General features: G+C 45.8%; 2 protein-coding genes across 15 annotated transcripts in view; one reads left to right on the top strand and one right to left on the bottom strand.

The window, feature by feature from the left end:
- Positions 1-5264, top strand: part of PAPLN (papilin, proteoglycan like sulfated glycoprotein) — a 33752-nt gene extending 28488 nt beyond the window's left edge. For all 4 annotated transcript variants that reach the window (XM_086709316.1, XM_086709319.1, XM_086709318.1 and 1 more), the window contains 2 exons: positions 977-1143; positions 4804-5264. In XM_086709316.1, coding sequence (XP_086565442.1) covers positions 977-1143; positions 4804-4979 — 343 coding nt within the window. In that variant the 3' untranslated portion in view covers positions 4980-5264. The remainder of the gene's footprint in view (positions 1-976; positions 1144-4803) is intronic.
- A 2112-nt stretch (positions 5265-7376) lies between these two features.
- The window catches only part of NUMB (NUMB endocytic adaptor protein), a 204834-nt gene continuing 196621 nt past the window's right edge, over positions 7377-15589 (bottom strand). For 7 of the 11 annotated variants that reach the window (XM_086709335.1, XM_086709337.1, XM_086709331.1 and 4 more), the window contains 4 exons: positions 14912-15205; positions 12972-13121; positions 10347-10493; positions 7377-9444 (listed from right to left, as the gene is read on the bottom strand). In XM_086709335.1, the coding sequence (XP_086565461.1) occupies positions 8729-9444; positions 10347-10493; positions 12972-13121; positions 14912-15205 (1307 nt within the window). In that variant the 3' untranslated portion in view covers positions 7377-8728. The remainder of the gene's footprint in view (positions 9445-10346; positions 10494-12971; positions 13122-14911; positions 15206-15589) is intronic. The other 4 variants (XM_086709332.1, XM_086709334.1, XM_086709340.1 and 1 more) reach the window with 2 other exon arrangements.

The following is a 15589-nucleotide window of genomic DNA, read 5'->3' as shown; positions in this document are numbered from 1 at the left end:
AGGGTCTGTCCTTGGTCCTTGGCTTGTCTAACTTCACCTTGGGCAACCTTGTTGACACGTGGTTTCCAGGGCCACCCAGTGCTGATAGACTATCTGGGTCCAGACCTCAAATCCAATGCCTCTTTGTATCTCATGGGCACCCAGAATGCCAAATGGTGGAAAAGAACACTCACCGTTGACCTGTCCTCCCCACCCTGGATCTCCCCATGGTGGAGGGGCACCGCCATTACCCAGCAACCCTGAGTAACCACTGTGGTCCTTCATTTCTCCTCCCTTACCTTGCACATCCTCCCCTTACCCATGTGTGCACTTCTGTAGGAGTTACTTTCCTGCTCTCTGCTTTCAGGCTTGTCTTAGGCCCAGTCATCCAAGGGCAGATACTCTGTCAGTCCTGCTTAGTTCACACTCTTCCATTCCCCCCAGGGTCCAGTCCAAACTCCCATTGAGGCCTTGTCCACTTCTCTCCCTGCTCTGACCATGGCCTCTGCCTTCCAGCTCCCAAGTCCCTTTGTTCTTCCGTTGCCTGGCCAGCTGCTCCTCCTCATTCTCAAGTCGGGTCTCAGCTCTGTCTTCCTCAGGGAGGGTGCCCCTAAACACCTACCCCAGTACCCTCAAGGCAGAGAGCGGTTACGTCGCTTGCCCAGCACAGGGCCCGGCATCACACAGCTGCTGGAAAGACTGTTGTTGATAAAAAGTGAGAGTGGGGCTTCCCTTGTGGGTAAGAGGCAAATTCATGGTAATTTAGACCAGTGTGCTCAGTTGGGATGAGTTCCCTCTACTTTTGAGTTATTTTGCTCTGATAGTGTTCTTTTTGGCACCTGGCCCATCTCTTTCTTGAAGTGAGGGTCCTCTGTCCACAGTGATTACCTCCTCCCTTTGTCTCTGGGCTCTGGGGCGCTGGGAGTGGCAGCATGGCCTCCTAGGGCCTCAAGACCAGAGGCCGTGGACGGCTCTCCCAGTGTCCTGTCCCCTTCAGGAATGGGCTGCCGGTGCGGGCCGACGGGCATCGAGTCTACCAGTCCCCAGATGGCACACTGCTGATCCACAACCTGCAGCCCAGAGACGAGGGCTCCTACACGTGCAGTGCCTACCGTGGAAGCCAGGCAGTCAGCCGCAGCACGGAGGTGAAGGTGGGCCCGCCGGGTAAGAGGCCCACCCCAGGGACTCACTTGTTCCCAAAAGCCGGCTTTGTGCTGCGCAGGTCTGAGTGACTCTAGTCTGAGTCCTGGCTCACTCTGCCGGTTCCTGGTAGTGTCACCTGTGGCAAGGGGCTCTCCTGAGCCTCCCTCTTCTCACATATACAGAGGGCTATTCCACCACCTGAGAGGGCTGCGGCGAGGTGAGGGAAATAATGCAGATGATGGGCATCTGGTAATAGCTTAATAGATGACGTTAAATATTTAGATTTACTGATCTTGAGAAGTAGGATATGTAATACTTAAGGCAGACCATTAAGTCTGTCCATTCTAATTAGGGTGGCAAAAAGTGCTCCTATGATTGAGAAGTGCCTTCGTGGCCCTTTGACCATATAACTCAGAAAGGGAAGGGCAACTATTAGTATCGTCATCTTACAAATGAGACAGATATCCAGAGACCTTACGTGATGTCTCCACAAGTCACACGGCAAATTAGTGGCCCAGTTGGGACTACAACCTAGTCCTCATATTTAATTTTCTTTTCCCTAAAGTATCACACCTGTTACTGGGCAGTTTGATATTTTAGTTTTATATTCTCTAGCTCTTGCTCTGAGTTACATTTCAATAAACCTAAGCACCATATCACAAAACAATTAGTTTCATACCACTAAGAAAAACATGCTGTTAAAGACACAGTGCTAAGAGACCATCAATTCAGATGCAGTCTAATTTCAGAGGTGTTAATTTGGAGATGCACTTATTTTCACACTTTGAGAAGATGGATTCATAAGAGCCCTATATTCAAATAAGCCAGAGGGAAGGGGGCAGAGGAGGCTCTGCCCTGTGCCCAGCCTGCCCTTCCACGTGTCCTTGGTCTGGGTTCATGGATTGCCTGGACAGCAGGGCAGTGCCCCAGGCTGAGCCACCAGTTCTCAGGAGGCCTCCAGCAGGCTTGGGGGAAAGGTGCCAGGGCCTTTCCTGTCCGCCTGGACGTTCACAGCAATCAGGGCTGCAGCACTGCACCAAGAGTGTTGTTTTAGCAAGGGCTGTCAGGCCTGGCTGCCGCCTGTCTGCTACGCCGAAGGTGGGAATTGGCCAGTGCTAGAGGATGAAGGTCTGGGGTAGAAATGCTGCTTAGTGGATCAGACTGACATGTAGGCTTCCAGTTTGTGAGCTCCTTAGGACAGCCACTGGGATTCGAGTCCTTAGGCCCCCAGGTCAGTGCCTGGCATCACTAGGTGCTCAGGCTTGGTGACTGAGTGCATGAAGGCATTACTTTGGCAAAAACACTGTGCTGCAGGGGCCGCTTCTCATCTCTACTGTGCCCAGCATACTGATCTCTTGTCTACATACCAACCAAACTTAACAAGACTCTAGATAAACCAGAATGCGGATTTATGTGAGAAAAAGAGCTGTCAGAGGAGCCAGGTGTTCATGTTTGTGATTAATTGTAGATCTGTCTACAGGAGAAGCCGAATTATAATCAGAACCTTGTTTGAGGGCAAAGTCTGGTGGGGCTCCTGCTGATGTGTGGTTGTAAGCTGAAATGGTCTGGCATGATGGGCCTCCAGGACAGGACAGGAGCCGTCGGAGTCAGGCTCCTGCCCTCTGCTGGAAGAGTGTTGCTAATCTTAGATATTTTGTGGGCACCTTTCATGCTTAGAAGCGGTCTCTCCTTTGTATTCATTCTGATTAGGCTGCAGACTTCTGCTCTCACCTGTTTATGCTTTTTGTAGGGTCTCACTGCTTGAGGCTGCCTCATGCCTCACTCTGCCCTATTCATGGTCTGGTGGCATACTGCAATTAACGGTAGCATCAGAGTAGGGGGTCTTGACCTAGTCTTGCTCTGGTGTAAGGGACATACTTCTTTTGAGGACCTCTCAACCTTCTTGCCTAAAAGACTTGCCTAAAACACTGTAAGGATAGAACATAGGGCATCACTCACTTTTTTGAATGAGAGGGAATGAGGCTATGGAACAAAACACGGGTAAGCACTCAAATTTTAGCCACAGTTACTGTGTGCCCAAGGTGCTATTATCATCTCCATTTCAGATGAGGAAACACAGGCAGAGAGCTTAAGTAACTTGCCCAAAGTCACCCAGCTGGGGAATAGGAGAGCCAGGATTGTGCTCAGGCCTTCTGGCTCCAGAGCTGGTGTGCTTAACCATCATGTGGGACCCCAAACCTCTGGGCCCTGTGATAGGCCCCCGGGCTGCAACTGCTCAGAGAAAGTTGATGCCAGAGTGACAGATTTCTTAATATGTACGAATGGTTTGCTATTTATGTAAATGTAGGTACAGTTGATGCTTGAGCAACACAGGGATTGACGTGCCAATACTCTTTGCAAAAATCTGGGTATAATTTTGACTCTCCAAAAATTTTACTAATAGCCTGTTGATCAAAGCCTTACTGATAACACATATTGTATATGTATTATATAGTGTATTACAACAAAGAGAAATTGTTGAGAAAATCAAAGGAAATACAGTACTGTATACAGTATTCATTAAAAAAAAAATGTGGACCCATGCAGTTCAAACCCAAGTTGTTCAAGGGTCATCTGTAGTTTGTATTCTTATTATACTGATATACCAAAAGTCATTCACTACTCAGATACAGTCTGTTAGTTGTATTTTTGGGAGGAAGCAAGGGGAGAGAGAAAGATTAAGCCTATGAGGTCTGACTTTAGGGAAGGTGTCACTCTGGCTTAAGCCAAAAGCCCCGTCCAGAAGGGAAAGGGAAGTTAACTAGGTAAGGCCACTTCAGTCCTATAAGGAAGAAGCAGAATGAAACACAGGGGTTGTTTTTTCAATAGTCCTGTTTATTTTTAAAGTAGTCTCCATGCCTAACGTGGGGCTGGAACTCATGACCCCAAGATAGGTAGTTGTGTGCTGTACCAACTGAGCCAGCCAGGCGCTTTTTTTTTTTTTTTTTTTAATTTCTATGTCCAACGTGGGCTCAAACTCCTGACCCAGTTATTAAGAGTCACATGCTCTACTGACTGAGCCAGCCAGGTGCCCTTCTCACAAGGATTTTTAAGATACAGAAGACCCTGGCACATTTGGCGGTGGGTGGGGGTGGGGGTGGCAACCAGCATTTTTGTGCTCAGTGCAGTATTAGAGCCATAGTTCACAAGGCTGTTCTAATCACTTTGCCTAATACTTGCTCTCTCTGGGGGGCGGGGGAGTGTGGGAAAATTGGGAAGATGGGGAATGAAGCGACTGAGACGCACTGGGGCTACTGAAGGCACAACACATTAAATCAGCAATGAGAGGACAGCTCTTGCCAACTCAGAATTTTACTTAGCTTGATCCTACTCCCTTCCCAGTCCAGGGGCTAAGGCAGCTGTCATTCAGCTCTTCAGGTCACAATTGCAAGGGTAGGAGTTAACTTCAGGAGATGTTTAATCATCCGGTCAGTCACTATTTGGGAGTCTGCATTGGGCTGAGTTTGCAGGACAACCGGAGGACCACTGCATGCCTAAATGAGGCCCATGGCGGGGGGTGGGGAGGCACTGTAGACACACGTGTTAAAAGGTTCCAGAATAACTGTACTTTTTGGGAATCTGGCAGATCTAGTGTTGCTTTCCTTTAAGGCAAAGAAAGAATAGGTGGGACTTTTCAGCGTACACAGCTTCCTTAACCACTTTCTCTCCCTTATTTCACAGCACTGGCAGCCCAGTCCAGGGACCTCAGCAGGGCGTGTATGGATCAGCCTGAGCTGGCCAACTGTGATTTGATCCTGCAGGCCCAGCTCTGTGGCAACGAGTATTACTCCAGCTTCTGCTGTGCTAGCTGTTCCCGCTTCCAGCCTCACGCTCGGCCTGTCTGGCAGCAGGGATGAAGGCGAGCTCCAGCCCCAGTCCTGAAGCAAGTCTCAGGCTGCTGTCTCTAGCTGGCAAAGGGAGCGATCTTCTAGAGAATGGGCTCTTTCAGCCCCCGACCCCCTGACCCCCCCAGCCCCCCCCACCCCACAGTGCTGTGCCTCAGCAGCAGACAGCACCTGCCTCGCTTCCGACACTACGGGCAGCGGTCAAGAGGAGTCTGCTTGGATAAGGACACCCTTTACTTTATGGCTTCCTTCTATAATTTCTGTTATACAGGATCAATTCACTGGGTTCTAAAGCAAGCTACCAGGGTTCTCACTTCATTTAAAGCTGGGTGGGGAGGTGTGTAATGGGTTCAAAGTTAACACCTGTCTCACACGGGCACACTAACTCTTGCTGTGTCAGGCAAGTTTCTTTGCTAGAACTCCATCTCATCTAGTGTCAAACAGTGGTCCATTAGTCAACCTCCCCCTTCCAGGTAGTGTAGCAACCAGCTTCAACTCGCATCTGTACATACAGTTAATGGCATGTTTGTGAAGCTCTTGCCAAAGTGGAACACGACATGTAAGGCTCAGTACAGGGATGTGGGATGAAGGAGCGGCAGCTGCGTTATTGTGTGAGCATGACAGGATGGGGTCGGGGGGAGCTCCTTACTTTCATCAGAAGCTGGTGCCTGAAGCCCTCCTCCTGAGGCTGACCTGCAGAGCCTGGTGGTGAGGACTGCCTCACACCTGCATCAAGCTGACAGACCTGTTCTGTACAGTGACCAACTGGGAGCCTCTCCTCCCCAAGCAGGAATCTGTGAAGCAAAATGTTTGCTTCCAGATACAAATCAGACTATTAAAAACAGGCAGCAGCAGGATAGGGGACCAATGGAGGGGAAGGCAATGTATTAACAATGAAGGGATTTCAGTTGGAAGAAATCCTTCTCCATCCCTCAGAACCTCCGGTTCCTTGCTGCTAAACAAGAGGCCTGGATTCAATGAGCTTCCAGGTCCCTTTCCACTTTAACCTTCTACCCATCCTCCAGTAGACTGGCTGGGCTAAGCCAAGGCTAAGCGACAGGTTATTCTGGGACACAGGAAAGACAGGCATTATAGGGAAAGCTTTTATTACCAACGCACTGGCTGGAAAAGAGACAAACTGCATCATGGGTGAGTGATACTTCTTCGTCTACCTCTCATTCAGCACAGGAAACATGGGTTAGGGGCAGAGGTATTTTTTTCTTTCCATTTAAAAAAAATACAGAGGAGCATCCCCTTTCATTTATCATGGCTGGTTTTGCTATACAAATTGGAAACTAAGGGCTATTTTCCTGGACTCCCCAATTCCTTATTTGCCAATTGGCAACGTAATTTAGAAGGTAAGCCTGAGGTTAGCTAGCTCTTCTTAGAACTAGTCACAGAAGAGCGGGCCAAGGTTAGGGAAACAATAAAACTCAATCTAGACAAGTGGTTCTCAACCCTCTTCCATACTGGAAGCTTTTTCTTTAAAAAACAAAACAAAACAAAAAAACACCCTGAGCAGCACCTGGGTGGCTTAGTCAGGTTAAGTATCTGACTTTGGCTCAGGTCATGATTTCACAGTTTGTGAGTTTGAGCCCTTCATCAGGCTCTGTGCTGACAACTCAGAGCCTGGAGCCTGGTTCAGATTCTGGGTTTCCCTCTCTCTCTCTCTCTCTCTCTGCCCCTCGCCCACTTGCACTCTCTCTCTCAAAAATAAATATATAAAAAATACCTGAATGTGGGTCCCCACCTGCTCCCCAACATGAGAATTTTAAAAGCTTCCCAGGTGGTTCTAATACATATCCAATGCTGAGACTCACTGCTTCAGTCAGGGCCTTCTCAGAATGTGAATCTTGTTCTGATTACTAGGTCGGGGGGGGGGGGGGGGGGGTCAGGGGTGGGGCTGAGAGTCTTCACTCCTAGGTGAAGTCCATGCTCTTGTTCCAGACCACACTTTGAGCAGTAAGGATCTGACATCAGAGATATGCTTAGGATGAACCAAAGCCTAAAGTATAAATACAAAAGTGAATTTTAAGAGTAGACTAGTCCTGATGGGCACAATAGATAAAGGGGACTAAGAGGTACAATCTTCTGGTTGTAAGTCACAGAGATGAAAGGTATAGCAGAGAGAATGTAGTCAACAATACTGTAATAACATGTGTGGTGACAGATGGTGACCACACTTATTGTGAGCACTGTGTAATGTATACAATTATCAGATCAATATGTTGTACACCTGAAGTTAACATTGTATGCAAATTATACTTCAATAAAAAAAACGTCCCAATAAAAGATTTTCTAGACATCAAACTGGAATTCAGCAGAATGGAGCAAGAACAGACCAAAAAGAACTAAAACACATTTACTAATAAAGAAAAGGGGAAAGACCAGCCCTTCAGGGGCAAAAGCTTCTACCACGAACATTTATTTTTGTTAAAGCAGATTATAAATTCTCATCAGTACAAATATATATAACTTACATTTGATTGTAAGGCCAACGTTCAAAAGTAAAAATGAGATGGGATCTCACGTCGTTACCAGAGGTCAAGTGGCTACAACTGGCAACGGGATGCTCTCACCACAAGTGGGGGGACCGGCTCACACACAGCTATTAAACCAGAATCTCCATCCCCACAAAGCTGGTGGGGACAAAATCTAAAGGACAAAACAAAACCCGAGACCCACATGACAAATCAACACAGTAACCTGTGCTCCCGTCCATGGATATGATTAAGTCATTGTCACCTTAGTGTTAAAAGTAGAGGATTAACATAAGGAAACTGCAGCAGTATATAAAAGAAAATACGTATTCTCTGTAGAATGTATTCAGACTGATTCCATTAAAATTACATTAGGATTTCATCATAGGTTTAAAACCAGGACAATACTGCTCTTTCATTTTTGTTAAAACTACCACCTAGGGACTGTATTGGTCATACGCATGATTGTTGCTGCAAGGTGCTACTTACAACGAATGATACCAAGTAATAGGGATCCCATCTGCAACTCTCAACCTCTCCTCTCTCCACATCAATAGGCATCACTGATAAATCAATCTTATGTACAATTTCTTACAGCTAACCCTTTTACCTTTGGCAAGATTACTTACAACTCATACAACTTTTTAATATTGAGAACTATTTAAAATATTCTAAATGCATAAAAATAAAGATTTTGGCTTTTTTGATATATATTTATAATATTTATTCTTACTCAAAGTGGAAGCTCAACTTTACCCCTAAAATATAGCTCTGTTGGGCAGCTGCTGTGCCCTCCTGGGAATTCTGGCAGCACGGCCTGCCTCTCGTCCCCAGCCCAAGCACAGGCCACCATGTTCTTGATCTCTAAGACAGGCCAGTGAGAGGCGGCAGGTGAATGGCCTGAAAAATGAAGGGTGATTGTTTTGCTTCCCGTTGTGTTTTATATTCCAGTAAATGTGCTTTGAATACAGATTCCTATTCAGATACTCTGCCTCTCTGCTGCCAGAGATTTTTAAGGGGCTGAGGGAGTAGGAGGGGGACAGAGGGCAACATTTCCTTGACTTCTTTAGCCCAACTGCAAGACAACTCTTCTCTAGGAATGTTTCTTCCATTTTTTTCAAAATCACCTCTCCTAGCACTCTGTGCCTGGACATGCTCCTTAAGACCTTTGGGATTAGTGAAAAGTATACTGACTGGGAACACAAAGTTCCCTTTGCTTCTTTGACCTCTGCCCCTGCCCTTGCCTAAGTATGGGCAAAATACATAAGCCATAGAGACTACTTAAAGTTCAATTTCAAACGTTTTCTGTAAGTCACTGGAGAAAGGGTTGGTGGGAGAGGGGTTAGTACGCTGCTTGGACTTGCTTTCTAATGCAGCCCACTGGGCTTCGAAGGGATCCACCGGGCAGGCCCCTGCAGGAACCTCTGTGTGCTTATCTCCCGAGGCTAACCTGCCATCGTCTACACCATTGAAAGCTGCAGAACCGTTGAGGTGCTGAGCAGGAGGCTTAAAGAAGGGACTGGCAGTAGCACTGCTTGTCTCATACTGAGGGAATGTCTGCTGCTTGACCAGGCCGGGAGACTGATGGGAGTGGGCAGCCTGAGGGTGGCCTGCAGTGCCAAACACGTTGGCTACCATCTGGGAGGGAGTGATGCCCACCACAGGCACATTAGGGGCTGGATAGGGCATCCCATTGGCCACAGGATAGGACTGGGCAGGGACAAAGGCTGGTGGCAGGGGTGGGACCACACCCACTGGTACGGGCTGAGAGGTGAGGAATGCATTCCCTTGGAAAGATGGCGCTGGCTGGGTGATGGCAGTGGGTGGAGGAGGCTGGAGAACTGGCTGCAGAGAGGCAGCTGAGGCCTGGGGCTGCTGCGCCCGGACACTCTTGGACACCTCTTCTAACCAGCGGTCAGCCTCAGAGGGAGTGCGTCTGTGACCAGCCTGGAAGAGACCTGGAGATGCGGCACCAGAAGACTGACTCCACTCGGTCCCTGAAACCAATGAGATCAAGAGAGACAAAAGAATCAGAATCGTTAGGGGCTTCTTTCCTTACCTGATAACCTTGGTTACCTGAATGATCCTAACATGTGGAACAAGTGCCCCTAATGGGACACTTTGTAGTTCTAGCAGGTGTGAGAAAAGTCTCTATTACCAGCTGAGGAGGTTTTGCTTTAGGACAAAGGAAACCTGTCAGACCATGCTGCTATCGCAGCCACACTGAGGAGCTGTCTAGATAGGGCTCAGACCCCATGGAACTAAGGCAGCTGGCTGGCATCTGAAACCCCTTCCTATTGCTGTGGCTCCTCCGTGCTACAGAAATTGGCCTGCACATGCTCTAAAGAGCCCAAGGTGATTCACCTTTTGCTCTAACAGAATAAAAAGAAAATAACCAGGGACATGGTGCTGTACTTTGTGGCCCCTGTCTTGCTTCGAGAGACATGTTATCTTTCAGGTGAACTGCCTTTATTACTATTAAAATTTGTTTTGATTTTATAGTTAACAAATGTTCATTACAGAAAAACTAGAAAGTAAAGCAAAGCAAAAAACAAAGCTTTTTCTGTAGGCCTGCCATTGTAAGAGGCAAGGTTCCCACCCTTGTTACGGGCATATCCATTTATCTCCAAATCCAGTGGTCAGCTCAGGGTTGGGCCCAGGAATCTGTATTTTGTGAAAGTTCTAAGGGGTAGTTGTGTTCTGTAGCCCTAGAAACTATCAGTCTAATCTCTTGAGTTCCTCTCCTTCACCATCCTTTCCTAATAGTTTATTTCCAGGAGGGAACACACTTTTCCTGAAAGGATTCCTCCCCGGTTCCCACTTGGGTAAATGGCTGATTTCTGAATTGGCGTCACTTATCTGATCCCAGAATCCTCACCACCACCCATGGCCACCTTACCCGAACGTGTGGCTGCAATTCCCTTGTTAGCAGCATCAGGGGCATGGGCCCAAGGGTTGGTTTCACGCACAGGCATTGCTATGGGTGCTAGAGCAGTATGGGCTGGCTTAGCAGCAAGCACATGGAAGGCTGAGTCAGTGCCATTAGCTACAATGGGAGCAGACAACATCGATGGAGTTAATTCATGCAGGGTGAATGAGTGACCCCTTGGAGCTCGGTCAGGCCGATGTGCGATAACGGTGGAACAGATAAGACAGAAAAGTTGGTGTTGGGATAACCATGCCATCTTGCAATGGATACACAAACCTTTGGGCAAAGAGGGAATTAGAGGTAATTAAAATAGCTATACTGATAAAAAAGTCAAATGACTGTTCTAGGAAAATATGTGAACAGGGAGAGAGGGAATGAAGCCTAGAGAAACAATTTCCAATTAAGTTGAACAGAGCTGCTCTTTCTTACAAGCAGCAAAAATCAATTCTAGGTATAGCTTAGCCGTTGGCATAAGATGTAGACAAAGCATTTCCTTCTCCTACTACTTTTCCAAAAGATCAAATTATGCCAACAATAACAATGTGTTAAATATAATGATCCTCTATGATGTGCCAGACACTATGTTAACAGTACTTAAGCATTCATCATCCTATTTAATTCTCTCAAAAATCCCATAAGGCTGGTATCCTCATACTACAAATGAGAAAACAAATTTGGTATATATTTTCATTTGCTTAATAAATTTTTATATTTTCATTTGCTTAATGTTTAATTCGCTACAGAATTAATTTCATCTCTTTGAAGTTTTTTTCCCTCAGTAATGTTCATAATATCTCAAAGCACTATTATTCTTTCCTGTCTCTCTTTATGAAAATCTCTTAATCCTTGCTCCTTTACTCCAGACATCTTTTCCATCAGTTTCTATTCCTTATCCCAGCTCTCTATCATAGTTAGTATGGAGCAAGCACCTTCCCCTGCCCTATACTTCAATCACTCCCTCTTCAAGATGGGCAACCATGCTTATGGCATTGGTATTACTTACCCCAGGGCTTGTCTTAAAAGACTAGCTCACTCATAGACTGGGAGCCGCTTGTGGGCAGGGAAAGGACTACGTTCTATTAGTTTTGTACATCCCATTGTAAATAGGCACTGTAAATTCAGAAATAGGTAGCGGAACATAACAGATAACGATATTCAGAAAGACCTGGGTTTAAATCCTGTCTGTGCAATTTGGGAAATTTATTCAACCTCTCTGAGCCTCATTTTCCTGATTTGTATTGCTTACCTCAAAGGGTTGTTGTGGGGATTAAATGAGAAAATGCTGAGTCCTCATCATGATGTGGCAGGCACTGTGCTAATATCTGCTCAATAAATTGTGCCTATCGTTGGTATTATAAACATTTGTTAGATGAAATGAAAAGCCATTTGGTGCACATGATTATAATAGATTTTTTTGTTTTTGTTTTTAAAAGAGACTCTCTGAAGGAAAAGCATTGGTAGCTTCCTCAGAAAGGAATGGGGTACTGTCTCCCCGTTTTGAGCTCTTTCTCAAAAGAAATGAAGAAATGGCGATTATAAGAGTTCAAATTCTAGGGGCGCCTGGGTGGCTTGGTCGGTTAAGCGTCCGACTTCAGCTCAGGTCATGATCTCACGGTCTGTGAGTTCGAGCCCCGCGTCGGGCTCTGTGCTGACAGCTCAGAGCCTGGAGCCTGTTTCAGATTCTGTGTCTCCCTCTCTCTCTGCTCCTCCCCTGTTCATGCTCTGTCTCTGTCTCAAAAATAAATAAACGTTAAAATAAAAAAAGAGTTCAAATTCTAAAAGTCTATTATTTAAGTTATATATAGACTCTTTGCTGACTTCAGAGTCAACACCAAGTATTAACTCAGTATCCTGGAAACAACAACTTTTAGTTAGTCCTCAATGCCTTTACAAAGGTAAATTTTAGGACACTTGTTACAGAAGATGAAATGAACTAAGAAGCCAAAAGAAGTGCCTTTTTCTTTATGAGCCTCTTGTGGTAGGATGGAGATGAGGTGAATCCAAGTCTTCTTAACCTTGGCACTACTGATAACTTGGGCCAGAAAATTCCTTGCTGTGAGGGCTGCCATTGTGTGCACTGAAGGATGTTTAGTAGCATCCCTAGCCTCAGCCCAGATGACAGTAGCAACCACTCCCTACCAGCTTGTGACACCCCAAAATGTCACCAATGAATGCCAAATTTTCCCTGAGAGGGGCAAAACTGCCTCGGGTTGAGAGCCACTCTGCTAAAGAAAGCATATGCTGGAACCAACTCTGATGACTGCTGCTTCTGGAGAACTGGCTGGATACTCTGAATAGTTAAGTGGGAAGTAAAGCAGTGGGTTGGGACTACAGAAGCTCTTAACAGAATGGGATCAAAGACAGAAAGGTACATGCAGTGATGAATGCAGACATTCTAGGAAAAAGGAACGGGAACAAAGCACAAAGACATTGTGGAAAAGGGGTATTAACAAATCTGAGACATCATCCAACAGGGAAATTAACAGGTCCGACCAGCTCTTGGGAAGCTCAGAATGCCCACCGAGAGTCAGTGAGCTGTGCCATGAAAGTACAAGCTTCACAGAGAACAGCTGAGCAGGCTCAGAGGGCACCAACCTTGAAAGGCAGGAGACTGTGGTGCTAGCACTGTCACCGGTTTGGTCATTGGGGCAGATGAGAAGGGATCCTCCGTGGGTGTGCTGAAGGCATTGGTGATCTGTGAGCACAGGGAGCTGATACTCTCTGCCTCCCCTTCTACTTCTGGCACTGCAAGGCAAACAGAAAATGGTTCCAGACAGAAAAACTAATCCTGAAATATAACAGTATGACACAAGGTGGCATTTTATAACACATCCCTTATTTGCGAAAGGAAAAGTCTCAACTGTCAAGTGGGGCTATAAAAGCAGCTTCAAAAATTTAGTATAAAATGTCAACAATTTATGTACCAAGGACTATCTTCCTCCCTGCAAATCCCCAGTTCTTTATTTCCTTTCCTGTGTGAAACTACTGAGAAGTTGGTATTCTTTTTTTGTGTCAGTTAGCTACATTTTTCTGGAAGACATCTGCAACCTGTTTGCCTTCCAACTAATTCCCAAGGCTGTGATCTGCATAGAGTTCTGGAGCCACTTAGTAACTCTATCAGAAGATGGGTTAAAATCAGGGGCACCAGTGGCAGCTTAGTCCTTCTCTCTGTAATAAGCTACAATAATATCATCACTCATTTTTTTTTCCTGAAGTAGCAAGTATGTGAACTGTGATAACATGAAAAAGTAAACTGAAATCCAGGACTCTATAGGCTTTGTTCTTTAAAAAAAATTTTTCTTTAATGTTTATTTTTGAGAGAGAGAGACACACACAGAGTGTGAGGGGGGCAGCAGAGAAAGAGGGAGACACAGAATCTGAAACAGGCTCCAGGTTCTGAGCTGTCAGCACAGAGTGCGACGCAGGGCTTGAACCCACGAACCATGAGATCATGACCTGAGCTGAAGTGGGATGCTTAACAGACTGAGCACCCAGGTGCTCCTAGGCTTTGTTCTTAATATTGACTCTGGGATACTTCTGTCACAGGGGAAGCTGATAATGTGTGGTGAACCTTTGGTTTGCTCAACTATGAAAAGAATGGTTTTTGTTTCCCATCTGCTCCAGAAGAAGACTGAAGACAAGGTATTAGAAGCATCTGGAGTTTCCATTTTTATAGGTGTTGAGAGCTGGAAAGACCCTCAGTAATCATCCAGTCCAACTGTTGTTTAGGCCTCCTTTCATCCGTCAAAAGAACTTAACACTCTGGACTTTTATACCATCACTGGGAGTGTCTTATTGAAACAGTCTTCCTCATATTCTGTTATAGCACTGGCTTGTCATGTCTCAGAGTGAAGTAAAATAGAGCCCAATAAAAGCACTGACCAGATCTGACACTTTAGCTCTGGATCTTACGATGAGGATAGAACTACCAGGGCTGGCTCAGCTGTACAGGGGCCACACAAAGGCCTGTGTGGCAGTTCTGAAAGGTAATGAATATATGTGAGCAAGCTCACTGTCTCTGATGAAAAACAGATTTTTGATTTAAACAGGAGACCCGTTTTGAGTTTCCTCCGTACGGAGTCAACCAGCCACAAGGACAATGAGCACTTATCCATTTCTTCTGGTACATCTGAGAGTAATGCTATTTGAATAGATGTGTTTCCAAAGCCTTTTAAATTAATTCTCTGTTGGGTCCCAAATGGCAGGATTAGAATGGAAACTCGAGACCCTTGATGTCTGGAAGCAGGTTGGCTGAGAGGTAGCACACTTCCATCAGGACAAATCACAAACCTTGTAGCTCAGTGTAGGAATTTCCATCATGGCTCTGATACCTATCTGTTGAAGAGAAATGAAGGATTCACGACCCTCTCCATGAACCTTACTTTTCTCTCAATGGGAAATGACACAAGATACATACAACCATCAACCAGGCTCAGAAGAGAGGGTGGCTAGTTTGATGGGTTTAGTGTTACCACTGGAAATAACGATAGTGCTTCAGTGCAAAGCACTTATGAGTCAGGTGGATGCTGCATTACCTGCATTTTTTATGGGGAAATCAGTCTTCCTCTGCATAGTGGAAGGCAACTCATTGATGCGCAGGGATAGTTGGCGTTTAAAGGGTGACATCTTCTGGCTAAGAGCAGGAAATCCTCGGAAAGAGCCTTGGCGAGCAAGTTGTTCAATGGGCGCATGCCGGCGTGGGATGGCATGAGGATTGTTCGTCTCCAGAGAGGCAGTGGCATCCGAAGTGGGAGAGGTGGGAGAGGATGGGGATGGGGCAGTGTTGCCAGGAGCCACTGATGAGCCAACAGCTGTCTTATCTGTTTCAGCTCAAGAAAGTCAAGAGAAAGAGGACCTTAGCAGTCTTCAAATAATTCCGGCTTATACAGTCAAGGAACTCAAAACCTTCTTATGTCCTTTTACCCATCTGCTTCCCAAAGTCTCTTAAAGGGCAGGTTACAAGCAGGGCTCAGATCTCCTACGTTTCAAATAAAAGGTTTAATATCCTACTACGTGTCACATGATATATCTACTAAGACACAAATATCAGATCTTTGATTCTCATGCAATGATTCATAACTTAAGATTTTCTTTAAGACACTGACCAAGATTAAAAAAAAAACCCCAGCACCTATGAACTCCTAATGTGAGATCGTTTATAGAATGATGATTCATAGTTTTCAATGTTTGCTTGTTTTTTGGGAGAGAGGACT

This window comes from Puma concolor, chromosome B3 (genome assembly GCF_028749965.1).
Source record: "Puma concolor isolate L17-30 chromosome B3, mPumCon1.1.hap2, whole genome shotgun sequence".
Classification (NCBI taxonomy): Eukaryota; Metazoa; Chordata; class Mammalia; order Carnivora; family Felidae; genus Puma; species Puma concolor.
Note: the sequence above shows the minus strand (reverse complement) of the source record. Positions and strands in the feature narration are given on the sequence as shown.